The sequence below is a fragment of the Cetorhinus maximus genome, chromosome 1, assembly GCF_964194155.1.
Source record: "Cetorhinus maximus chromosome 1, sCetMax3.hap1.1, whole genome shotgun sequence".
Taxonomy (NCBI): Eukaryota; Metazoa; Chordata; class Chondrichthyes; order Lamniformes; family Cetorhinidae; genus Cetorhinus; species Cetorhinus maximus.
The window spans coordinates 188281278-188309185 of NC_135879.1; the positions used below are offsets into that span (position 1 = coordinate 188281278).

A 27908-nucleotide genomic window follows, 5' to 3' on the forward strand; every position below is an offset into this window, starting at 1 on the left:
ATAATACACCACAAATGTTAAGAACCGTAGAACAAACACTGGTTGGCACTACCATAATCCTTAAATTCTTTCACAGGGTGAGCGCGTCGCTGGCTAGTCCAGCATTTACTGCACATTCCTAATTGCCGTTGAGAGGGTGTGGTGAGCCATCTTGAACTGCTGCAATCCAACTACAGTGCCGTTAGGGTGGGAGTTCCAGGATTTTGACCCAGCCAGTGAAGGAATGACGATATATTTTCAAGTCAGGATGGTGAGTGGCTTGGAGGGGAACTTGCAGACAGTGATGTTCCCATGTGTCTGCTGCCTTTGTCCTTCTAGGTTTTTAACTTTATAATGCAGTCCCTTTTCTTCCATCCCTTTCTTTAATGCTGCAGCCCTTTTACAGTAGGCAGAGTAACTGAAATTAGTCCAATTCCTTTCTTTACTGGTGGTGCCAGAATGAGAAGGCATTGGTATGCTCCTGAAAAACCAGTTCATACAGGTTTTGGTTTTCCAATTCAACAATTTTTACACATGCCCTTTTGATGAAAAAGTTCCGGCAAGTAAGATTTGTGTGCTATTCCACCAATCATAAATCTCATCACTGCATTGGTCTTCACCTCCGACCTCTGAAGTTCAGTATATCTAGGATCCCTATTACTTTCCACCTGACTGGTATGACGATAGTGCTCAGAGCAGTCAGTGACTGAAAACTACAACTGGATTGCAAATGGACCTTGAAATGTCAACAATAACTCAACACAATTCAAGACCTTGAAAAACCTGTTGCAGCTGCCAAAGAGCAAACTGCCCTTCCCAATTTCGCATCATTGGAAACGGAGTTCCTATCCACACAGTAAATGACTACTGCACTTTAAGGACTTGACAATCACTTCACATATTCTGAACCTGCTCAAAGCTCCCAGCTCAATGACAAGAAAATACTGTATTATGTTCCGTTATTCATCTAATTTGTTTTGCAGGATGCCACTTACTAAGCTTGCTATTACTGGGCTTTAAAAAGTATGTCAATACAGAAAAATATGGAAATTCTCAGCAGGTCTGGCAGCATCTGTGGAGAGAGAGAGAAACAGGGGCTGTAACGTAACCCCTCATCAGAACTGGGAAAAGTTAGAAATGCTTTTTAAGGATGCGATATGGGGGAGGGTGGGGAAAATAAAACTAAAGGGAAGGTCCGTGACGGGAGGCTTTAAAATGAAAAAAGCTGGTGGGAATAGACAAAGGGTAAGTAAAGAAACAAAAAGATGGGTCAAGGGGAGATGTAAGTGGCAAATAATAAACAACTGCTGCTCCAAAGTATTACAATAAAAACAAGGTTTAGACCGGAAACCTACGAAGAAAAGGAAACAAGATGGGGTGGACCAGAGATTACGGTCAGAAATTGCTGAACTCAATGTTGAGTCCAAAAGACTTAAAGTGTCTAATCGAAAGAGGGGGCCCTGTTCCTCGAGCTTGCATTGAGCTTCACTGGAACCCAGCAGCAGGGAAAGGACAGAGATGTCAGCTTGAAGGCAAGGTGGAGAATTAAAATGTCAGGTGACCAGTAGCTTAGGGTCATGCTTGTAGACTAAGGTGCTCTGCAAAGCAGTCACCCAATCTGCATCTGGTCTCCCCAGTGTAGAAGAGACTGCACTGTGTGTTCGAAACAGCATACTATTGGATTTACATACAATATGTAAATCACTGCTTCATCTGGAAAGAGTATTTGGGGCCTTGGACCATGAGGAGAGTAGTAAAGGGCAAGTGTTACATCTCTTGCTCTTAAGTGGAAATGTGCCGCCTGAAAGGGGTGTGATGTCGGAGGTGATAGAGGAGTGGATCAGGGTATCATGAAGAGAATGGTCCCTTCAGATTGTTGGAAGGAGGAAGATATGTTTGGTGTTGGCATCACACTGGATGTGGCAGAACGGTAAGGATGGTCCTTTGAATACGGAGGCCGGTGTGGTAGGTGGTGAGGACAAGGGAAAACCGACCATGGATCTGAGAGGGAGGAGAAGGACTGAAGTGCAGGCTATTCCCAAAAACTCTTGTCATTTAATGCCCCCTATCTTCTGCCCTATCACAGACCTTCCCTTCTGTTTTTTTCTTTTCCACCCTCCCCCATTTTAACACCTTCAAAGCTACCACATTTTTAACCTCCCAGTTCTAATGAAAAGCTCACAACCTGAAATGTTAAATATTTTTCTCTGCACAGATGCTGAGTATTTCCAGTATTTTCGGTTTTGATTTCAGGTTTCCAGCACTCAGTATTTCGCTTTTTAAAATATATACACTTGCAAAAACTTGCCATACAAGAATTGTCAGAGCAGAAATTCTCCATTAAGGGAGTAGTACTCGCCACTCTCCTAATCTACACATATGAATACATCACACAGTTATAAACTACACATGAATTTGGTATGCTTACCAGCTGGATAACAGTGTTAGAAATAGCACATGTCAACCTGCATTTATATAGCATCTTTTACAACCTCAAGATAACCCAAAGCGTTTCAGTCACATAGGGAATCTCAGCAGCCATTTTGCACACAGCAAGGTCCTACAAACAGCAATGTGATACATAACCAGATAAATTGTTTCAGTAATGTCAGCTGAGGAATAAATGTTCACCAGAACACAAGAAAAGCTCTCCTATGCCTCTTCAAATAGCTGCATGGCAATCTCTTATGCTCAACCACAAGTAGAGGCATTTCAATTTAATGTCTCATCTCAAAGACGTCACAGCATTCCTGCAATACAGCACTCTCTTAGTACTAAATGCAATTTTTAGCTGAAATTATGTGCTCTAGTCTCTGAAGTGGGGTTGAACCCCTAGCCCTCAAGAGACAATTAAGCCAAGTCTGATATTTGAAGAGACAAACAAATACCAACGCAGCCTTTGGAAAAAGTGAAACCGATGCATAGGATCACCACCACCTGCAAGTTGCCCTCCATGTCACACATCATCCAGACTTGGAAATATATCACCGTTTGCTCACCTGTCACACAATCAAAATCCTGAAACGCCTACCCAGCAGCGCTACGGGTCTAGTGATACCATATAGCAGTTCTAGATGGCTCACAAGAGCATTATAGATGGGGAATACAGTAGACGCTGGCCTTTTCAAAGATCTGCATGGCCCGTGAATTAATAAAAAATTCAATTTCCTTCCGGAAGTCAGTTTGCATTAACTATTTTGCAATGCCAGTTGATTATCGAAGCCACTCATTTGCTCCATGATCTGTTTCTGATGGGCAAGCAAGATGGATTACAAAGACAACTACTGTGCCTCACATAATCTAAAGATATTTGTTCAAATGATTTAATTATAATGGTTCCAGTACTAGTGGTCATCAGTCTAATAATCTAGAGAACACAGATTCCAATCTTACTAATCAGTTTAAGAATTTGAATGAAGCTTTTTAAAAAAAAATCTGGACATAAAAAGCCAGCATCAGTAAAATCAACCCTGAAGCTATCTGAATATCATATCATGGGGGGATGGCGGCATAGTGGTATGGTAATGTCATTGGGCTAGTAATCCAAAGGCCCAGGGTAATTCTCTGGGGACATGAATTCAAATCCCACGGTGGAAATTAAATTCAATCAATAAAATCTGGAATTGAAAGCTAGTTTCATGGTCACCATTAATGAGACTATCATTGATTGTTGTAAAAACCCATCTGGTTCACTAATGTCATTTAGGGAAGCAAATCTGCTGTCCTTATCTGGCCTACATGTGACTCCAGACCCACAGCAACATGGTTAACTCTTAACTGCCCTCTGAAATGGCCTAGCAAGCCATTCAGTTCAAGAGCAATTAGGAATGGACAATAAATGCTGGGCTTACCAGCGACACCCACATCCCATGAAATTTTTTTTTAAAATCCCAACTGGTTCACTGTCCTTACCCAGTTTGGTCTATACACAACTCCAATCTCACGCCAATGTGGTTGACTCAAACTGCCATCTGAAATGACTCAGCATATCAGCCAGTTGTATGAAACAATTTAAACATAGTTCAGCAAGGCCCAACCACCACCATGGAAATGAGTGATGGGGGATAAATGATGGTTATGTGACACCCACATTGAGACTGAATTTAAAAAGACAATTGAGGCTTAAACAATTATTTAATCAAGCTCTTACAAATATTAACATTGTTTGTATTACCAACTGGATATCTTTGCTTCGAGTCTGAAAAACTAGAATCAGACAAAACAAAATTTCTTTCCTTCATACGTGAATCTTCACTGCAAAAGAGTCAAGGAAAAAATATAGAGCCTGTAATGATTTCACAGGTGGACTTTTAAAAAAAAAACACCAAAATAATATGGTTACACATGTAATTAGATGCCATCAAAAAGCAGAGGGATTGCTATAAACAGTATAGGATAGGTATGGCTCCAGAGTACAGTAAAGCCAGAGGTGGTACAGAAGTGCAAATATGTGACATTTTGTTGTACCTGCCCAAGAAGTCAATAGTTCTACTAAGCATGTGCACACCCTGTTGTGCACTATTAGCTTTTGGCTTGCACAAACCAAATGAAATCCAGTGACCTGTGATTTTGAGGCGCAATAATCAAATCACACACACCAGCGCAGTAAATCTCCCAGCGACAGGTTAGCATATTTGATTTGTTTTTTTAAAAATGGGTTAAGAAGAGCAATGGTGGGGAATGTACCATAGCAAGAAGTTATTTCAGCAGTCTATTTGACAGCAGTGGGGATGGTAGGGTTTAAAGACAAGTGGAACAGCATTTAAGCCCGATTCTACCTTAACTAAAGATTCAGACAAGCAATTTTCAAACAGTGACCAATAATTTATTTTGCTCCCACCTCAAAATCAAACCAGCACCAATCATAATATTTGAAATTATGCTACCTAACCAGGTCACTCAACTCTATAGAAGTGCTCCTTACACCTATCCCCCACGCACCACCTCCCCCCCCCAAAAAAAATCAACTGAGTTAGGAATAGAAGAACTCTCTTTTGGCTGCTATTGAATTCACTTCTACATTAAACTAGGAGCGTAAAGACAAAAGCTGCTTTTTCTGTTGCCAACAACTGGATACACACCAAAAAGCGGAGTTACTTCAAGCCAAATTTTTCAAAACTACTGTCTAGGAGTAAATAAGGGCCGAGCTTTATTTTCAACGGTATAGTTCTTTACTATGGTGCAGAAAAAGTGCCGTGAACAAAAATTATTCAAGACCCAAACAAAATCAAGTCAGACAAGGACTCAGTGACCTCAGAATTGCCTCTTTTAGCAAGGCTTTAAGTCTTGTGATACACATTTGGAAAGTATCACTCACAAATCTATTCAACACTGATCTGTTACAATTCTCGGGTAGTCTGCAGACATCCGACTCCAGAATAGAGTTGGGTTTGTTGGGGATATCCAATAAAGTACCAAACAAAATAGCAAGTGAGCAATACCATGAAGCCTTTGACATGCTTCCACTGCAGGAAAAGCAGTTAGTCTTATACCTTCATTTATGTGGCAATACACAGGCACACACCAACATTGCACAAGAGCCACAGAATGCGATTTCTCTAAACCAATCGATTGAGTTGCACACAAGGAAATTACAGACGGAGATAATGGAGGTGAATCAACAAAGCCTAGAAAAAAACTATCCTGCCACCTTTTCACTTTCAGACTACTGTAAAGGCCAGCAGCTTTAAAACACTAAACATAAAAGAGATATAGATTTATAACAAAGATTAGCTGACTTTACATTCTCTATCAATTAAAGCATTCAACAGGGAAAAAAGCGGATTAGTAAATGATCAATTGAATGAAATCAATGATCAATGAATCAACATGATTCATGTATTTAAACATCTGAATATTGATATTTTGAATAAACTATGAACGAGTTGGCAAGTACAGTATATTTGTTGAATGCTATAGTGCTACAGTTACCACATTTATAGAATTAGCTAGTTACTGTCAACTGGAGACACATTATGTAGCTCAAATTTAGCTGAAGCAAGGTCCTGTCACAGGATGTTGGGTATTCTGAAGTCTTGTGCATATGATGTCTCATTTGGCAATGTTCCTGTTAACTCAAAATCAACTTTGTAGGGGTGGAATCTAGCATTTGATTTTAGACAATTCACAGTTTCACTCAGCCCATGAATTAAAAATCACCTCCTGAAACCTTCAATCCAAACAAGGAATGTTCAAATTAGGAAATCTTGGCAGCAATCTTTGAGCCCTTGCAATATGCAAGTCTTTTGGTTCTCCACTGAGTTATACAATGAATACAAAGGTTCATTAACTTCTATGGTATAATAAAGGATTTTCAGTCAGCTGGACATCAGATTTATGCTGAAACATAATGCTATGTTGAAGACCCTCCAAATCAAAAGCAGTCCATATTCATGAGGCTCCCCTTTCCTCCACCTTTACAGGCTTTTTCTTCCATCTAACCCTACATTTTCAGGACATCAGTAAGTTAAGTGCACAAAAAAAGCACAGCTGTGAAATTCTAAGTGTGTCCAGGGTTGGACTGAAATTAAGGCAGCTAAAACAATTAACTCTTTCGAGTTATCAACAGATCGCATGTAACTCTTTCGAGTACATTCACAGTTCTTGGTTTCCGGGAGTGGGACATGAACCCACAACCCTCTGATTCAAAGGCGAGGGTGCTATGAACTGAGCCACAGCTGACAATTAAGGTGAACATCATTCTTTAACCAGCATTGATCACCCTACCAGTTCGGCATCGTCTTGTAGGTTTATCAGGTGGTCAGCGAGTAGACTCCCAGCCCATGTTATTATAATTGATATACTATAAATCTGCCAAATTAAGGTATGATTAGGGAGTCGGTCATAAAGAATTGACTTAGATTCATCATGCAGGTCACCTTCAAGCCAATTATATCCAAAATAGAGCCTGCTGTTGCTATACACTACCTTCTTCCTTCCACGAAAGATACTGTAAACAGTTCGAGCCTTCCCCACAAACTGCAGGTACCAAGATCACCCAAGCTGCATGGTTGACACAGCATAAACAACCAGCTGCTTGAATCTCAATCAGAGCAGGAACTAAATCCTTGATATGTATGCAGATGCAGGTAACTATACAAGACTATAAAAGTTTACTCAACTATACTAGGTATATACACTAGATATATCACAAAGGTGGAATCTGCACAATATGCCAACCTCTGATGATCCAGATATCAGATTTATTCATCAACCACTCAACCCTTGTGTAATGTACTTTGCCAAAGTGACCTGCCCACCACAAAACTGTATCTCCCTTCAGAGGTCCTGGGATGTTGCACAGGAAAATCCTGCTATTCTAAGTTCAGAAATCCTTAAACATCAATAAGAACTGTTTGAACACGTCATATGCCACAAGATTCATCCGCACTAGGAATGTGCCGTTATTGAAAATCCATAAAGACTGGTTACATCCTTCACCACTTCTCAGTATTTTCTGGAAGAAAAAAGTACCGAGGATCAGAGGGACATTGGTGTGCATGTCCACCAGTCCCTTAAGGTAGCAGGACAGGTGGATAAGGTTGTTAAGGCGGCATATGGGCCTTATACACCCACTGGATAGGAGTTCCAGAATTTTGCTCACCAAAATTGATTGAAATAGAGATGGCTTGCCAAATGGCTCAAGGGAAGAGTTTGAAGGTTTCTATCAGAAATACAAGGGTTGCTCCAATTGCTGATTCACTTCAGTAACTGAGGATTCCAACGAGTGCTTGCTTAAACTTGTATGCAGATAGAGGTCTACAGCACAGAAAAAGGCCCGTCAGCCCATCAAGTCTGCAGCGGTCAAACAAGTACTTAACTATTCTAATCCCATTTCCCAGCACTAGGCCCATAGCCTTGTATGCCATGGCATTGCAAGTGCACATCCAAATACTCCGACTGTTATGAGGGTTTCTGCCTCTACCACCCTTTCAGGCAGTGAGTTCCAGGTTCCCACCGCCCTCTTCCTCACATCCCTTCTATACCTCCTGCCCCTTACCTTAAATCTATGCCCCCTGGTTATTGACCGCTCCACCAAGGGGAAAAGTTCCTTCCTGTCTACTCTATCTATGCCCCTCATAATTTTATACACTTCAATCATGTCCCCCCTCAATCTCCTCTGCTCCAGGAAAAATAACCCCAGTCTATCCAATCTCTTATAACTAAAGCTCTCCAGCCCAGCCACCATCCTGGTAAATCTCCTCTGCACTCTCTCTAGTGCAATCACATCCTTCCTATAATGCGGATTCCAGAACTGCACGCAATACTCTAGCTGTGGCCTAACCAGCGTTTTATACAGTTCCAGCATAACCTCCCTGCTCTTATATTCTACGCCTCAACTAACAATGGCAAGTATCCCATACTCACCAACTTCTCAAAAGGAACTTTAGGATGGGCAACAAATGCTGGCCTTGCCAGAGATTCCTCTATCCCATGAATGAATTTTTAAAAATCAGCCCATTGGAGCAATCAGCAGCACAAAGCTAAGGGTCCATGAAGAATTCTACGTTTAATTTTGGCATCCAGTTGAACAACAGCCATCCAGTAGGTCATTGGGTGTGCAACATAGTAGAGGAGAGGCAGAAAGGCCAAGAACTGCAATTCTTGGCCTAAATATTACTTTAAAATCTTAAACTATTTCACAGAATCTTTAGTGTATTTGACTTTGCCAAATCAACTGCTTTGCCACTCCATTTAAAGAGACCAGTCAATCCAGCTATGTTCAGAGACAACTCTAGCTGGTTCAATCAGATTTAACAGCCCTCAAAATGAGTGAACCTATGCTGATTCTGTAGGAAAGCAGGTCAGCAAGGAACAGCAGAATATCAGTGTTCATTACACTTCGCAGTTATTCTTTTTCACAATACAGAGAAATTGCTGTACTGTCTGAATAATGGTTGAGTGAATTTAGCACACCTACTTCTTACACAATAATGCCAGCTCGCTCCCTAATTAAAATGCTCAAATGATGGACTTGCCAAGATGTGGACAGGTTGGAGTTTCTCACTGCAATTCTGTCCCATATGTAGTGATCTAAAGTTCTGCTTGTTTTTCCTCTACTCCTCAAGTAGCTCCCAATGCATTCAGGAGCTGGACATCCTTCTCCCACTCACTCATCAGGATTAACGCATCTTCAAAAGTATTGAGACAGTCTATTGCAAAGCATTGTTCACAGCATGACTGCGTTGAAATAAAGTCTACAACTGGTCAATGGAGGAACAACATACCAGCAAATACTGGTTCAGAAAGTATCCAAACAATTGTACTTTTATTCTGAATACTTGAACATACAAAGAACTATTCCAGCTTCTCAAGGACTGTAGGGAAATAAGAGAAAAGACAAGCCAAGTTACTGAACTAATATGAACAGCAATGTGAGAAAAGACTATTATGCTCGCTGATATGCCCTGAATCAGGGAAAGCAGAAGTATATGCACCCATAGCCAAAAAAAATGCAAATGATTCTGTTCACCGACCTCCAGTTACTGATCAAATTTTTAATGTAAGAAAACTATAAATTTTAGGCCATCTACATTTTACAGTGCTGTCAATAGTAGACTGGACACTGGTGCCACAAGATAGCATAAACAAGGCAATCCTGCTTCTGCTGCAGCTGTGGGGGCTCTGCTAAAAGAGATAGTTTCCATGGGTACCTATAGATTCACCATCAGAGCTGGAATTACTGCTAGAAGATGATTGTTTTCTGACTGCCAACAGCTTGTTGGCCTATACTGACCTTCCAAGCACTGAGGGAGATATGAGATTTAAAAAGTCATACGCTGTTCTTCCAGCTGTTGTAAAAATTGACGCAAAGTATGCACACAGGCTATTTTTCCACCTTTTTCTTTGTCTCCTGGAGCATAACTACATGGCTGTAAGCCAGTCAGCTACCCTCCAGTACTTCATGTCCCTTCAACTGTAAACCTAACAAAGCCAGTAGGCCACTCAGCCACAGCAAGCATCACCACCAAGCTCAATCCTGGCCTCGACCGACATTCATAGGCAGACCTCTAAAGGTTGCCATAGAGAGGAGGCGGCCAATTTCAGGTCTTCTACCAGTATAGTGGTTGGAATCAGCTGACCAGTAGATGGAGGAAAAAAATAAAATGCTGGAAAAACTCAGCAGGTCTGGCAGCATCTGTGGAGAGAGAAACAGTAAACGTTTCAAGTCCAATGTGATTCCTCTTCCAGCACTTTGTTTTATTTCAGATTTCCAGCATCCACAGTATTTTGCTTTTATTTCAGTGATGGAGGGTCCTGGTCTGGTTGGTTCAGTTACTCAGTTGGGTACACTGGGAGCAAATGGGTTAGGAGTTAGATAGGATATAAACTATCAGAGATTAGACCTTTTTTTTTGAAAAAAAAAAGGCAGTTCAGTAGACCACCCAAGCAGTTTTCAAATTTGAGTCAGAATCCATTCTGTCTCCAGCATTAAAAGCAGGGTATATGTTATAACTGTGCTTCTTTTGTACTTCAGTACTTAAGGTGGATTAAGTATGAAAAAGATTAGAAAAAAAATATCTACAAGTTAGCTCACTACCATCAAAATCTGAAATAACTGGAGGCAGTGCTGGTTTTTTTTCCTCTGTAAAATTGCCTGACAATAGGGAAACACCAGAAAGAAGTCTTGATTCTCAGCTTTTAGAATTTTTTTAAACTGCAATTTCAGTAGTCAATAATTTCCAATATTGGCACAAGTCACAACTTTGCAGGTATTCAATTCAAGCTCCAAATACTGATCAGTAACAAATCAATAAATTACTATTTAAATTTGCTTGCTGGCAGATTACAAGTTCACTGTGATTGGAACAATATAAACTTGGCTCACACTGCATGTGGTCTAGAACAACAAAATGTATTAGACTTGGTGCACTGGCACTCATTCAAATGCACCAACATCTAGTGATCTGTGAATATTTTTACTGAGGCCTTTACTCAAACCCCCAATACCCTGTTCACATCACAGATTTCCCACTCAATCACTATTCAGCAACTCCTAATACAAGGTTGTCCATTCTTTATCCTTCCAAGCTCCCAACTCAATACCATCTCCAGTTATTTTAGGTTTTCTTGGTAGTGGGCAGTGAGCTAGTCACCCATAAAAATGGACTTTACAGTGCAGGTTATTAGACAATGATTAAGAACTCTGTCTGATTCTCCTGCTCACTGTCTCATTCCCCCATCATACCCTCCCACAAATTTCTACCTCAGAAACATCAAAGCCAATCAAACTCTTCCAACCAAGATCAACAAGCACTGATCAAAGACGACCAGGATCGATATCAGGGTTGTGCTGAGTTAGAGGGACAGTCTGAGCAACAGGGACATTATAATTGGCCTGACTAAGTCTGGCGGCAAGAAATGAGTTCCCTCGCCTATTTGATTTACAATGATTCCTGCATGAATATTAAATAGGTCAAAATGGAGCTTGGTTGTCACACCTCTCAAAGCCAAATAACTTGCCACCACTTCCCGCCGAGGTTCACACCCCAGCACCAGAGAGCCACTGTCTTCAGGTCAAGGAGTAGATAGAAAATATTGAAAAGCAAAACTAGGTACACAATAGTTGAGGTTACACACACAATAACTGGACTAAAAAGTGCAGGGTGATCCCAAAGTCAATCCCAATATGCATAAGTTAGAGGACAGCACAACTGGCCTCAGAGCGGTTAGGTTTTGCAAGGGAATAAAGTCAACCAGGGCTCATGCTTTCCAACAATCCCTGCTTAAAGCAGGCATATGTGGAGAACAGGCAAACACAGCATAAGGTTAAGCAACAGCCTTTTGACATTCACCAATATGAAGTGTGGCCAAATGGGCAGGGTTCTGAACAGATACATTTACATTATCAAGGATATGATCATTCAGGAAAGGAGGAATGGAGAAAATTGGAAGAAAAGCAGAACCAATTAATTTTCATTTAAAAGTTTATTGCATAATCAGCATGGAATTAGTGAGGGCTTTGCCCTGTTCTGTAGGTTTATAATTGGTGGGGTAAGGTAAAGTCAAGTGCTGTCACAAGCATCTACAAATACACCCCTGAATCAACACCAATAAAAGGTCCAAATGATGGTTAGATCAACTTCAAGGAAGCATTCAATCCTATTCACAGGAACAGGCGTTGGTCATTCAGCCTCTAGTTGTGTTCTGCCATTCAAAGAGATCATGTCCACCTGTAACTTGAATGCATTTACCACCTTGGCTCCACATCCCTTATTACCCTTGGCTAGCAAAAATCTAATCAATCTCAGATTTTAAATTATAAACTGAGCTAGCATCTACTGCTGCTTTATAGAGTTCCACATTTATACCACACTGCACGTGAAGATGTCTTTCCTAACTTCTTTCCCAAATGGCCTAGCCCTGATGTTAAGGTTATGTCTTCTTGTCCACTGGTGAAGAAAGGGTAAATAGAAACAATCAACTGCATTCAAGACCCTCGATCAAATCAAATCAACCCTTCTCATTTGATAGTGGTTCTGGGTTCAAATCCCACTCCAGGGATTGAAAATCAAAGTTGACTCTCCAATGCAATACTGAAGGAGTGCTGCACTGTCAGGGAAACTACCTTTCGGCTGAAATCTTAAACTGAGGCCTGCTCAGAACATCCTACGGCACTATTTTGAAGAGCAAGGGAGTTATCCCTGGTGTCTTGGTCAATATTTATCCCTCAATCCACATTAAAATGGATTATCATTAATGGATTAGCTCATTGCAGTTTGTGGGAGCTTACTAACTACATGCTGCGTAAACAAGGTTTTCCTCATGCTGCCATTGCTTCTTTTGCCTTACATCTGTGCCCTCTGGTTCTCAATCCTTACGTCAATGGGAACAGTTTCTCTCTACCTACTCTGTCCAATCCCCTCATGATCTTGAATACCTCTGTCAAATCTTTTCTCGACCTTCTTTTCTCCAAAGAGGAGAGCCCCAGCTTCTCCAATCTATCTACATAACAGAAGTGGTACCAGCAAGGATCCCAGAACAAATCTTCCACCAGGTACTCTGGTACAAAATACAAGAAAAATAAGGTTGCATCGAACAACAACTCGTACAAGAAACTTCATGTATTGTGTTGTGGCTTGGAAGGCATGAGAAGTGGCTCAAATGATGAGGAGGTGGAGCCAGGGAGAAATTTGGAATATTGCAATAAGCAACCAGACAAACAGATGAAGACAACAAAGGTTCCACTCTGTTGGACTCTCAATGCATTTAGCAGACGAGCTTGAACATATACTTAATGTTAAGTGAATCAGCAGCACAACTGACACAGAAGAAAGGCATTCAACTAAGGTTCATCTCAAGAACTAGCTTCAAGCCGCCTTTCAGCATGTGGTAATCTGGTAAATTGCACACTTTTTGGAGCTGGATTATCACCTTCCCCACTCACCCCATCTTCAAACAGCATATATGCAGATGATGATATCTGGCAGGTAGTCTTAAAGTACATGTACAGAGCTCTAGCGCCCATACAATCTGGAGAACCCACAGCACTAGCCGAATTGCCTACCACAAAAAAAATCACAGCGCTCCAATGAAAATACTGGTGCAGCCACCACCCAGTAACTTAATGCACGAAAAAGGCTGGAATGTTCTCTCCAGAAAGTCAGGCTCGCACCCCGCCCACTGAACAGAAACCAAGAGGGCAGCAAGGTGATCTGATCGTGAGATCTACACATTGAGGAGGAGGAGGAGAGCGCCTGGTGCCGGCGGCCGGGCAGGTAACTCGGCTCCCGGCTCCTTCCTTCAGCTGCTCTGTGACAGAGAGGCGGGGGGGGGAGGCAGGGGAGCTCCCGGAGGATATAAAACACACAAACCAACAGTGCCTCTGAAAACCTGCCTTGAGGAGACGGCACAAAAAATAAACCTCAAAAGCACCAACCCCCACCCCTCATCACGAAGTCCAGTCACGTCCCGCTGCCGTTTTTATTCACTATTTTAACCCATGTCTATCCTTATGGGGATGGGGATTGGGGGGTAGCGGCTTTTAAACGAAAGCCAAAATGAATCGACTGCTGACTGGGATTTAAAAAAAAACACCTGAGCTGAAGTGAGGGGATTCCCCAGATTTGCAAATCCTGTCCCCCCCAATTTGCAGAGTCTGCAAACCCTTGGGCAACACCCACCCTCCCTCCCTCCCTCCATTTTGAGTGAACAATAGTCAGATCCACATTCCACCTTTTGTTTCCTGGCAATGCAAATAAAACATTTCACATTTTCTTTTGAAAGGTAAAGACTTTGAAGCGAGAAGATTGGGGGGGGGGGGGGAGGAGGAGAGAGGAAGCGCGACTTCAAACTAACGAAGAAAGGCTGGCGATCTGTCCGAGCTGCTGAAATACTGGAGGTGCAGCAATGATAAGATGCAGTGACCCACCCCCACCACCCCGCCCGCCCGCCGGCCCCGGCCCCGGCCCGGCCCGGGCGGAGCCGCTCACAATGCTGGGGAATTAAATTGCTCACTCTCTCCCTGGCCTGTCGCTCACTGTCCAGCTCCCGCTGCAGCTGCTCAGCCTTTTCCTCCGCTTCATCCGCCTGTTGTTGCAGGAACTGGATTTTTCTCTTCACTGTATCAATCGTCGCCGAGTTGGGACCAGACATGATTCTTTCCGCCGCTGCTGCTGCTTCTTCTCAAAAAAAAATATAAAGGCTGACAAGAGAAACTCGATACAAACAACTTGCAACAAAACAAAAAAAAGGGGAGAAATTACACAATCACACGCAAAACAAGACCAAAAAAAATCATAAACGAGGCCGGCGCAAAGTCTGTAGATTGGGTGGCTGAGCAACCTCTCGGGAGCTCGGCTGCCAGGTAAGAAAATCAGCAAATCCTCCTCTCTCTCCCTCTCTCTCTCTCCTTCTCTCTATCCCTGCAAGGGCGTAAACCGCCGGAAATTCCTGCGCACTCTTAACCAGGCAGAGAGGAGGGGCTGGGAGACTGGCCGCTGGTTAAACACTGCCACTCTTTTCCAGCATTCCCAGAAACAGAAGGAAGTGCAGGCAGCAATCGCTCTAAATCAATGAGCTCATCCCTAGGAGGTGTGCAGGCGAGATTACGCCACCCAAGTGAATAATGACTAAAGGAAATGTGCTTTCGTACACCCTCCTTAATAAGCATTCCACAAAACCCTGATTTCCCCCCCCCACCCCCCAGGTTCCATTTACTTTGCGATGTTCAAATACGTACATCAGCGAGCGAGTGCTTGTGTGTTATTTGGAAGACGGGTTATACGTTTTTCGGTCGCAGCCAACTGTTCCTTTTTGGTGTGAATGAGAATATAAATAGCAGAGGATGGTAGGAGGAGGTCATTCAAACCATGGCGAATTAAAGCGCTATTCAATTAGTCCCGCTCCCTGTCAGAGCCCTGTAATTCTTTCCTTTCAATCACATATCAAATTACCGTTTCGAAGATATTATTCGATCCGTTTCCACCATCTTTTCAGGCAGTGCATTCCATATATCCACACTATACGTTAAAAAAAATCCTGTTTATTTCGGGCTCCTTTGCTAATTATCTTAAATTGCGTAATATGGCCACCAGCCCACCCACCAGTGGAAACAATTGTTCCTTATTTAGTCTTTTTTGAATGACGAAACAGTCATCAAAATTTAAAAATTGCATAAATGGTTTAAATTATCTTCTACTTAGTTTACCTTATGTGTTGATACATTGTAAAATTATACGCTAACTTTACTCCCTCAGTAAGTAAATTCAGTCGTGCCATCATGAACAACACATGAATGTCCCCAACTGCTTCCTCTTCACCATGGATGTCCAATCCCTCTACACCTCCATCCCCCACCAGGATGGTCTGAGGGCCCTTAGCTTCTTCCTCGAACAGAGGCCCGAACAATCCCCATCCACCACTACTCTCCTCCGTCTGGCTGAACTTGTTCTCACACTGAACAATTTCTCCTTTAACTCCTCTCACTTCCTCCAAATAAAAGGTGTGGCTATGGGTACCCGCATGGGCCCCAGCTATGCCCGTCTCTTTGTGGGGTATGTGGAACATTCCTTGTTCCAGTCCTACTCCGGCCCCCTCCCACAACTCTTTCTCTGGTACATCGATGATTACTTCAGTGCTGCTTCAAGCTCTCGTCAGGACCTGGAAAAATTTATTAATTTTGCTTCCAATCTCCACCCCTCCATCATTTTCACATGGTCCATCTCTGACACTTCTCTTCCCTTCCTTGACCTCTCTGTCTCAATTTCTGATGATAGACTGTCCACCAATATCCATTACAAGCCTACCGACTCCCACAGCTACCTCGACTACAGCTCCTCACACCCCGCTTCCTGTAAGGACTCCATCCCATTCTCTCAGTTCCTTCGCCTCCGTCGCATTTGTTCTGATGACGCTACCTTCAAAAACAGCTCCTCTGACATGTCCTCCTTCTTCCTTAACCGAGGTTTTCCACCCACGGTCGTTGACAGGGCCCTCAACCGTGTCCGGCCCATATCCCGCGCATCCGCCCTCACGCCTTCTCCTCCTTCCCAGAAACATGATAGGGTCCCCCTTGTCCTCACTTATCACCCCACCAGCCTCCGCATTCAAAGGATCATCCTCCGCCATTTCCGCCAACTCCAGCATGATGCCACCACCAAACACATCTTCCCTTCACCCCCCCGGCAGCATTCCGTAGGGATCGTACCCTCCGGGACACCCTGGTCCACTCCTCCATCACCCCCTACTCCTGAACCCCCACCTATGGCACCTCCCCCATGCCCACGCAGAAGATGCAACACCTGCCCCTTCACCTCCTCTCTCCTCACCGTCCAAGGGCCCAAACACTCCTTTCAAGTGAAGCAGCATTTCACTTGCATTTCCCCTAACTTAGTCTACTGCATTCGTTGCTCCCAATGCGGTCTCCTCTACATTGGAGAGACCAAACGCAAACTGGGCGACCGCTTTGCAGAACACCTGCGGTCTGTCCACAAGAAAGACCCAAACCTCCCTGTCGCTTGCCATTTTAACACTCCACCCTGTTCTCTTGCCCACATGTCTGTCCTTGGCTTGCTGCATTGTTCCAGTGAAGCCCAACGCAAACTGGAGGAACAGCACCTCATCTTCCGACTAGGCACTTTACAGCCTTCCGGGCTGAATATTGAATTCAACAACTTTAGATCTTAAACTCCCCCTCCCCCCATCCCCACCCCGTTTCTTCCCCCTCCCCCTTTTTTTCCAATAATTTATATAGATTCTTCTTTTCCCACCTATTTCCATTATTTTTAAATCTAAAACTAAAACTTTGTTAGTCTTTCCACCCCACCCCCACTAGAGCTGTACCTTGAGTATCCTGCCTTCCATTCTTAATTAGCACTTTTCTTAGATAATATCACCACCTTCAACACCTCTTTGATCCTTCTGTCTGTGACATCTTTTGATTATCTTCTCCTATCACTGCTTGCTTATCCCCACAACCACCCCACCCTCAACTTCTCTCTCCCCCCGCCCCCCACCTTAGACCAGCTTATATTTCACCTCTCTCCTAACTATACTTCAGTTCTGCCGAAGGGTTGTGAGGACTCGAAACGTCAACTGATTTCTTCTCCACCAATGCTGCCAGACCTGCTGAGTTTTTCCAGGTAATTCTGTTTTTGTAATGTCTATCCTTGGCCTGTTCTGAGCTGACCTTTGCCTCTGCTCCAGGCTAGGTAGCATAGGAAAAAAGTCATGTTGCTGAACATTATTCAGAGACTCCTGCTGGAATGTTTGTGCTGGTGGATGTTGATCAGGCTCGACTGTGATACTCTCCACAGCTAGCCCAGCCAACAACTGGGTGAGATGGCAGAAGACAAATGTGGAGCTGTACTCCATGATTTATCTTTCAATTTATTTGCTTATCTGTTCATGGGATGTGGACATCACTGGCAAGGCCAGCATTCATTGCTAACTGCCCTTGACAAGGTGGAAGTGAGCCGCCTTCTTGAACGGCTGCCATCCCATCTAGTGCAGATACGCCCACAGTGCTGTTAGTGAGGGAATTGACCCAGTGACAGTGAAGGAATAGTGATATAGTTCCAAATCAAGATGGTTTGTGGCCTGGAGGGGACATGTAATTCTTCACTGAAAGGTGAGAAAAGGAGAGGAATCAAGATAGGAAATGCAAAGACTGTGACACAGGGCTTCACTTACACAGGTTTTTGAAAATAATTGTTCAATGAAATTCCAAGACAATACCTATTACAACAAACCTAGGCAAAGAGTGTGGAAAACCTGCAAGCAGTAGAGTGCTTCGGGAAGCATAGGTCCAAAGTCACTAGTCCTCCTAAACATGTTTCACTTAATTTGATATTCACTAATAACCTGAAATGTTGAGGGGGAAAGGCTGCCATGTATCTAAATCCGACATCCAGTACTGGATGAGCAGAAATTTCCTCCGATTAAAATATTGGGATGACTGAAGCCATCATCTTTGGTCCAAACTCCAATCCCTAGCTACTAACTCCATCCCTCTCCTGGCAACAGTCTGATAATAAGCCAGTCTGTACGTAACCTTAGTGCCACATTTGGCCCTTAGATTAGTTTTGGAACTCATATTTGCGCCATTGCTAAGGCTGCCTATTTCCACCTGTGTAAAATTACACAACTTCTCTCGGTTCATCTGCTGCTGAAACCCTCATTCATTTCTTTGTTACCTCTATACCTGACTATTCTAATCTATTCTATTCTACACCTAGATGGCCTCCCACATTCTACCCTCCGTAAACTTGAGGACATTCAAAAGTCTGCTTCCCGCGTCTCAAATTGCACCAAGTGCCGTTCAATTGTCACCCCTTGTGCTTGCTGATCTTGATTAGATCTCAGTCAAGCAGTGCCTTGATTTTAAAATTCTCAACCTTGTTTCCAAATCCCTCCATGGCCTTGCCCTCCCTATCTCAGTAATCACCTCCAATGCCACAACCCACCAAGATATCTGCCTCCTCTAATTCTGGCCTCTTGAGCATCCCTGATTTTGTTTGCTCCACCATTGGTGGCCACACCTTCAGTTCCAAAGCTAATCTAATGGCCAAAGGCGGCACTAAGGTTACATACAGACTGGCTTATTATCAGACTGTTGTCAGGAGAGGGATGGCGTTGGTAGCTTGGGCTTGAAGTTTGGAGTGGGGACCAAAGACGATGGCTTCAATCATCCCAATATTTTAAACTGGAGGAAATTTCTGCTCATCCAGTACTGGATGTCGGATAAGCATTGATTGTTATAAATATAAATTTAGATATTATATGCATACACACACATATTTTTTTTTTATATACATATTTTTTTTTTATATACATATATTTTTTTTATATACATATATTTTTTTTATATACATATATTTTTTTTATATACATATATTTTTTTTATATCTATATATATATTTTTTTATATATATATATTTTTATATATATTTTTTTTTATATATATATTTTTTTTTATATATATATGTATAGACTTTTGTAGATATATTACATAATGTATTGCTGTTTTTGTTTAACATGGTGGCCTTTTCCCCCTCAACATTTCAGGTTATTCATGATTATCAAATTAAGTGAAACATGTTTAGGAGGACTAGTGACTTTGGACATATGCTTCCCGAAGCACTCTACTGCTTGCAGGTTTTCCTCACTTCTTGTCTAGGTTTATTGTAACAAGTATTGTCTTGGAATTTCATTGAACAATTATTTTCAAAAACCTGTGGAAGTGCAGCCCTGTGTCACAGTCTTTGCATTTCCTATACTGATTCCTCCTCTTTTCTCACCTTTCAGGCTTTAAGCTCTGGAATATCCTCCCTATACCTCTCCGCCTCGCTTTCCTCCTTCGAGACACTCCTTAAAACCTACCTCTATGACCAAGCTTTGAGTCATCGGACTTAATATTTCCTTATGTGACTCAGCGTCATATTTTGTTTTATTATGCTCTTGTGAAGCACCTTGGGATTTTTATTAAGTTAAAAGTTTTACATAAATGGAAGTGGTTGTTATATAGCACCTTTAACATAGACAAATGGTCCTAGCATAAAGAGAGGGAATGGTTGTAACGTAGATGAGAGCATGCAGAGAGGATATGAGGTCAGAAGCTCTTCTGGGAACAGTCTGGTTCAGCCAAAGACAGTGACCAGGAACAGGGATGGAGTCAGCAGTAGGAGTACAAAGGTTGGGGTGGAGCCAAAGACAATAGATTTGGCTTTCCCAATGTTTAACTAAAGGAAATGATGACACATCCAAAGCTGGTTTTCAGACAAATTATCTTATCGTACAGAGGCTTAGGCCTCTGTGATCAAACATGTGATCAAAAAAGTAGGTTTTGAGGAGGTTTATGAAGTTGGACCAGGAAGGTTCACAGAGTGATGATGGCAAAAGGTGGGGTAGGGAGGACACAGAGCACAGGCTGCAACCACCAAGGGAAGGTTATTGTTCTCAGAATAGGGAGCACTGGCAAGGCCACTTTTATTTTTAGCTGTGCCTCTTGAGGTACTTCAAGATCTTTTTTCTACTTTAAGGCACTACATCAATGCAAGTTATTGTTTATCTATAATTGCCCTTAGAAAGTGGTGATGAGCTGTCTTCCTGCAATTGCAATATTGCTTTGCTTTACCAAAACCACTACATTTCCTCAAAGAGATAGGATCAAATGAGCCTTGGAGAGATTTGTAAATGCGGGTAAATCTTTAAAAATCAATGGATTGGATTATATACTGAGGACGGGCTCTCCACAACTCAGCATAAATTTTGGGAGTGAGCCCACCTCCGGTTGGCCGGCTTGCCCCATTTCAACTTTATGGCCAACGGGTCTTTAATTATTCTGAGGTGAGTCTTCTCACCGCCCCCCACCCCACTTTCCTGGAGGAAGTCCCGCCGCGTAGAGCTGCCAGCCAATTGGAAGGCAGCAGTGCTACCAGGTGAGATGGCCACTGCTGGTACTGCAGCTAAGCCATCGAGGAAGCATTCAGTGATAAGTCCAGGATCTTTGAGCTGAGCTGTCAGGCCCCGGTGAGGTGTGTAAGTGGCATATTGGACAGGGCATGGGGACGTGGGACAGAAAACTGGGGAGGGGCCTCCGATTGGGCACTGGGGACCCGGAAAGGAGACACCTTCCCCCTCCCTTTCACTGGCCAGCAGCCCAGTGGGTCAAATTTGCCAGGCTGCACATTGGGTGCAGGCCTCTCCCGCTGCCTGTTAACTGAGCAGTGGCAGGATGAGGTCCTTAAGTGGGCATTAAATTCGACCCCCCAACCTCCCCCCCATGCGTGGGATTGGTGTACCAGCGGTGGGTATATGGCCGATGGCACCATGCCCTATTTTATGGGTCCACCTGCCTACTTTCCCACCTGCTGGTAGCCAGTAAAAGCTAGCCCAATCTATTGAAGGATAAGGAGCCAGTGAAGGGTGATGAGAGCTGGACTTGTGGATAAGCAGAATTTTAACATGGGAGCAGGATTTTGCATTTTGGGTTGGGATCCCAATGTCGGGGTCAAATACAGGTCCCACCCCACCCTATGTCGGCAACAGTTAACCGACAGTGGTTTTGGCTTGATTGACCAATTAGTGGCCAAATGGCGTGCTTGCCATCCAATTAAGGACAGCAAGCAGGCTCTAATAGCTGGGCGGAAATCCCCTCCACCAGGTATCCTTTGGCTGCAGCTCTGGCCAGGTAGGTGGGGCTGTTGGGATTTTCCAAGCAGTGCTGGAAATTTTCAATCAGCCTTGATCCATGGCCTTAATTGGCCATTTAAGTTCCCATTTGGTTCCCCACTGTTTGCAAGCAGGTAACTGTTCCATCCCCTACCCAGCCTTCCACAAAATGGCTTGGGGGTGGAATGATGTCAGTAAACCAACACACAGGCCTGGAACACAAAATTACCCGCCCACCTGCCTCCATTCCCACCCCCATCTATGGGTAAAAATCCAGCCCAGGATATGGGCAGCAGAATTCTGGTTGTATTGGAGTTTGCTCAGGGTGAAGATTGGAAGTGCGGCTAGGCAGAAGTTATTGGATAGTAAAAAGCTGTCTGAATTTCCCTCCTTAACACATGAGTGGCGAGGCCAATTGTAGCTTTGCTACTGCTACCCTGGCTGAGATCAGTGAACTTGGAAAAGACTAAGGCTGGGATTTTCCATGCCTGCCAGTGTCAGGCATGGTCATTGGCATGAGCAGACAATATGCCAAGAAGGCCAAAACTCGGTTTCACAATGTCACGAAACCTGTTTGCAATTGTCCACTCCACCCGCCGATGTCAAGCCACACCATTCCCTGCCATCAGACTTCGGGAACCTCATTGTAATACATCAGCATAAGACCAGCTTGCCGGACTCATTCCCCCACCCATGCTGGATTGTCCGCCCACATTGGCGGGAAAACACGTCAACGTGTATCACAACAGAATATATAAGGCGTGCACTTGGGGGGCTGCACTTCGCACGGGACTTCAAGGTTTGTTTGCCTATTTTGCTTCGGTCAACACTTGCAGTCATCAGCGCCAGGCTTCACGGACAGCACATCATCACTTTTAGGGGGCTCACGGGCAGGCCTCTACCTACCAGATCAGCCATATGTGGGTGACTTTTCAATGGCTGCAGGGCAGGGGCTTGCTTGGGGAAGGAGGATAAGTGGCCTCAGGCAAGGGAAGAGGCTGCAGAACGAGCGCTGTACAGGGGAAGGGGGACATCCCAGAGCGTGGTGGGCACATATTGATCTGTGTAAGTGGCCTCACATGGTGAGGGCTGAGGAGGCAGTCTCCAGGGGAGATGAGGCCAGGTAGACATGTGAGGGTATGTGTGTGAGAGTGAGAGTGGTGATGTCCCTTGTGCTGGCAGTGACTGAGATGCCGGTGAATGTGTGATGGGCTTGAGTGTGAGTTTAGAGTGATGAGATGGTTGCCATGCCCTGGCTGCATGGATGAGATCATTCGTCCTCTATCTGCATTGGGTGGCCAACCTCTTCTGTGCAGCATTGACACTGATCACCACCACGTCAACGTGGAGTGGTAATGTAGCTGCTCCTCCTGCGGCCAAAGTGGGGGTAGAGGACATCACAGCGGGCCTCCAGAGTGTCAAAAAGGCACTCGAGGGCTGCAGCTTTCTTGCCTTTCAGGGCCATGACTTCTTTGCTGCAGTCCTGGGCTGGAAGCACTGAGCGTGGCTGTATTTTAAATGTGGTGCCTGGCATGAAGCAGCGGTGAGGGGGCAGCATGGCAAGCAAATCAGAGCCCTCCTGCCATCGAAACGGCATGTATCCCAGGAACGCATAATTAATGCGGTGGGTTTGGGACAATACAGCATAAAAATCGAATCATGTACTCCGGAATCGATGCTATCGAACTGTATTACCCCATCCTTAAAATCCATGTTTGTGTGTGTCTTATGTATCTTGTATGTGTGTGTATATAGAGATTTAAGGGGGTAGAGTTTAAGTTATAGTGTTAGAAATTAGCAGTTCATATTTCTTTCTTTTGCCACTGGTTAACAACAGTTTGTTCAGTAAACAGTTTTTTTTAAACTTACAAACCTGGTGCTCGCATTCTGTTAACCTAAATTAAACAGTTAAGTAGAATTGGGGCAATCTGTTTTAAATTTGTCGCAGCTCTGGGACAGTGGGGCTTGATATTACAGTGCACTATCCTCAATGAGTCATGAAATTGTGTCCAAGAGCCACAGCAGCACTGACATATTCCTAGCCAAAGGATCAACCCTGGGTTCTCCTGCTTTGTTTCGCTCAACTACACAGTAGATAAACAAATAACCCATTGGGCCTTCAAACAACATTTCCATAAAAAAATTGTTTCCTTTTCTGTTTGCCCCCCACCTCAAATTTTCTGTTCCTCTAACATTACTCTTCCTTCACCAAACCCTTTTTTTTCCCCCATTCTTATGATGTAGGCATTGCTGGCTAGGACAGCATTTATTGCCCATCGCTAATTACCCTTGAGAAGGTGGTGGTGAGCTGCCTTCTTGAATTGCTGCAGTCCATGTGGTGTAGGTACACCCACAGTGCTGTTAGGGAAGGAGGTCCAGGATTTTGAAGGAACGGTGACATAGTTCCAAGCCAGGATGCTATGTGGAGTGGAACTTGCAGGCAGTGGTGTTCCCATGCGTCTGCTGCCCTTGTCCTTCTAGATGGTACAGGTTGCAGGTTTGGAAGGTGCTGTGGAAGGAGCCATGGTAAGTTCCAAAATCTTATAGATTTTACACACTGCTGCCATTGTGCATCAGTGGTGGAGGGAGTGAATGTTGAAGGTAGTGGATAGGGTGCCAATCAAGCAGGGTGCTTTGCCCTGAATGGTGTCAAGCTTCTTGAGAGTGTTGTTGGAGCTGCACTCATCCAGGCAAGTGGAGAGTATGCATTCCTGACTTGTTCCTTACGGATGGTGGACAGGCTTTGGGGAGTCAGGAGGTGAGTTACTCACCGCAAAATTCCCAGCCTCCAACCTGCTCTTTTAGCCACAGTATTTGTATGGCTCATCCAGCTCAGTTTCTGGTCAATGTTAACCCCCAGGATGTTGATTTTGTTTTATTCTTTCATGGGATATGGATGTCACTGGCTCGGCCAGCATTTATTGCCTATCCCTGAATACTCTTGAGAAGGTTGTGGTGAGCGACCTTCTTGAACAGCTGCAGTCCACCTAGTGTAGGTACACCCACAATGCTGTTAGGGATGGAGTTCCAGGATTTTGACCCACTGAGAGTGAAGGAACGGCAATATATTTCCAAGTCAGGATGATAAGTGGATTGGAGGGCAACTTCCAGGTGGTGGTGCTTCCATGTGTCTGCTGCCCTTGTCCATCTAGATGTGGTGATCATGAATTTGGAAGGTGCTGTCTAAGAAGCCTTGGTGAGCACTGCTGCCACTGTGCCTTGGCGGTGGAGGGGGCGAATGTTTGTGGATGAGGTGCCAGTTAAGCGGCTGTTTTGTCCTGGATGGTGTCAAGCTTCTTGAGTGTTGTTGGTGCTGCTTCCAGGTAAGTGGAGAGTATTCCATCACACTCCTGATCTGTACCTCGTAGATGGTGGATCCCCCACTGGATTCAGCGATGGTAATGCCATTGAATGTCAAGGGGCGGTGGTTAGATCCTCTCTTATTGGAGATGATCATTGCCTGGCACTTGTGTGGCGTGAATGTAATTTGCCACTTGTCAGCCCAAGACTGGATATTATCCAGGTCTTGGTTGCATATGGGCACAGACTGCTTCAGTATCTGAGGAGTCATGAATGGTGCTGAACATTGTGCAATCATCAGTGAACATCCCCACTTCTGACATTATGAGGCAGCTGAATGTGGTTGGGCCTAGGACACTACCCTGAGGAACCCCTGCAGTGATGTCCTGGAGCCGAGATAACTGACCTCCAACAACCACAACCATCTTCCTTTGTGCTAGGTATGACTCCAAACAGCGGAGAGTTTTCCTCCTAATTCCCATTGACTCCCAGTATTGCCAGGGCTCCATGATGCTACACTCTGTCAAATGTGTCCTTGATGTCAAGGACAGTCACTTTCAACTGATCTCTTGAATTCAATTCTTTTGTCCATGTTTGGACAAAAGCTGCAATAAGGTCAGGAGCTGAGTGGCCTTGGCAGAACCCAAACTGAGCATCAAGAGAAAGTTATTGCTGAGTAACTGCCGCTTGATAGCCCTGTTGACGTCATCTTCCATCAATTTGCTGATGACAGACCTTTCAGCTGCTCAGTTTTCTCATTTAATGCTTCTTCTGTAAATCTCTCTTCCTCTTTGTCAGTCTCTCCACCTTTAAAAATCTCCTCAAAACCAATCACCTTGATTAAGCTTTTAGTTCCTGCTTCCTAGTTCAGTGGTTTCCTCCACCTATTTGTGAAGCACCTTGGGATGTATCTTTACATTAAGAACAATATGTAAATGCAAAATGCTATTGTAATTGGAGCAGTGGTTGTAGCGGCAGGAGGAGCAATCAGAGGGGCACTGACTCATGTTGGGACATGGTTCCAAGTAAACCAACATCTTTCTTCCATAGAAAAATGCAAAAAAAAGCACAGACCCAGGCAAATAGGAAAGATACAAGGAATAGCAAAGGGTGACAAAATAGATAGTAATGGATATAAAATGGAATAATAAAAAGAAACTTGAAAGTGATATCAAAACCAACAGAAAAGGTTTTTACAATTTTATTAGGAAGACAAGGTGGTCAACAACATTGTGACCCCTCAAAATGGTGACATTATCAATGAAAATATGGAAATGGTGGACATGTTGAATAATTACTTTGTATCAGTATGTACAGTGGCGGAAGATAGGCTTGAAATTCGAAGGAAATAAGTATTGAATTATGCACAGAGACACCCCAAAATTGGCATAAGCAAAATAACAGTAATGAAGAAAATAATGGCACTAGGAAGTGGCAAATTGCCAGGACCAGATCCAAGGGTATAAAGGATGTAGGTGTGAACATTGCAGACACCCTAACCGTCATCTTCCGGAGTTCTCTCGATTCAGGAAATTTCCTTTAAATTGGAAAATTGCACTTGTTGCTCTGCTATTTAAGAAAGGGGAGCTGAAAACCAGGGAATTATGGACCAGTTAGCCTAAATCCATTGTCAGATATTACTGGAGTCTATAGTTAAGTGACTGAAAACTTTGAAAATTTTCAGCTGATCCAATAGAGTTTAGGTTTGTAAGGGATAGGTCTTGCCTGACAACCTGATTGAATTTTTTGAAAAGGTAACTGAAATCATGGACAGGGGAATGTTTGTGGATGTTGTTTATATGAACTTCCACAAGGCATTTGATGAGGTCCCTCATAAGAGACTGTTGGGTAAAGTTGAAGCCCATGGAATTGAAGGCAAATTATTGACCTGGTTAGGAAATTGGCTGAACAACAGAAGACAGGGTAGGAATAATGGGCAGGTACTCTAATTGGCACGATTTGACTTACTGTTCTGCAAGGATCGGTGTTGAGGCCTCAACTATTCGCCGCATTCATTAACAACTTAGATGATGGAACATATAAATTTGCTGATGAGACAAATATAGGCAGTATTGTAAGCAGCATAGATGGAAACATAAAGTTACTAAGAGATGCCGATAGATTAAACAAATGGAGAAATGCTGTGACAAATAGATTTCACTGTAGATAAATGTGAGGTCATCAACTTTGGATCTAAAAGGATAGAACAGCATATATCCCAAATGGTGAAATTCTAGAAACAGTGGAAGTCCAATGAGACTTGGAGATCCAGGTTCATAGATCAATAAAATGTCATGAACAGAAAATTATTAAAAAGTTTAATGGAATGTTGTCCTTTATATCTAAAGGACTAGAATACAAGGGGGTAGAAATCATGCTTCAGCTATACAGAGCCCTGGTTAGACCACATCTGGAGCACTGAGAGAAGTTTTGGACACTGCCTCTTAAGTAGGATATATTGGCTTTGGAGGGAGTGCAGCATAGATTTACCAGAGTAATACCTGAACTTCAAAGGTTAAATTACGAAGCAAGATTACACAAACTAGGCATGTATCTGCTGGAATTTAGAAGGTTAAAGGTGATTTGATTGAAATTTTCAAGTAAGGGGGACAGACAGGGCAGATAAGGAGAAACTGGTTGTTGGGTCTAGGACTAGGGACCACAGGAACAGGAGTAGGGCAGTTCAGCCCCTTGAGATTGTTCTGCCATTCAATGGGATCATGAATGATCTATAGTCTAACTCCATATACCCACCTTTGCACGATATCCCTTGAATACCTTTGGTAACAAGATCGATCAATTTCAGGTTTAAAATTAACATTTGAACTACCAGCAATTGCCATTTGGAGTATAGTCTTAAAATTAGAGCCAGACCTTTCAGGAGTGAAATTAGGGACAGAATATTACCGGGTGGGGGGGCTGTTGGCTTGCCCCCACTGGAAGCAAAGCCGGCATGGTGCCAACCTGCTCCACACCAGCCTGCCCCACAGTCACAACGGGTGGGCTAAACAGGGCTA

The 27908-nt window shown here is 43.5% G+C and overlaps 1 protein-coding gene across 8 annotated transcripts in view; it reads right to left on the reverse strand.

Moving 5' to 3' along the window:
• LOC144685977 (tropomyosin alpha-4 chain-like) overlaps window positions 1-27908 on the reverse strand; it is a 104410-nt gene that overhangs the window by 38829 nt on the left and 37673 nt on the right. For 3 of the 8 annotated variants that reach the window (XM_078551094.1, XM_078551128.1, XM_078551119.1), the window contains exon 1: window positions 14437-14873. The exons of 4 other annotated variants lie outside the window; for them this stretch is intronic. In XM_078551094.1, the coding sequence (XP_078407220.1) occupies window positions 14437-14574 (138 nt within the window). In that variant the 5' untranslated portion in view covers window positions 14575-14873. Of the gene's footprint in view, window positions 1-14436; window positions 15058-27908 lie in introns of those variants that run through there. One more of the 8 variants, XM_078551085.1, reaches the window with a different exon arrangement.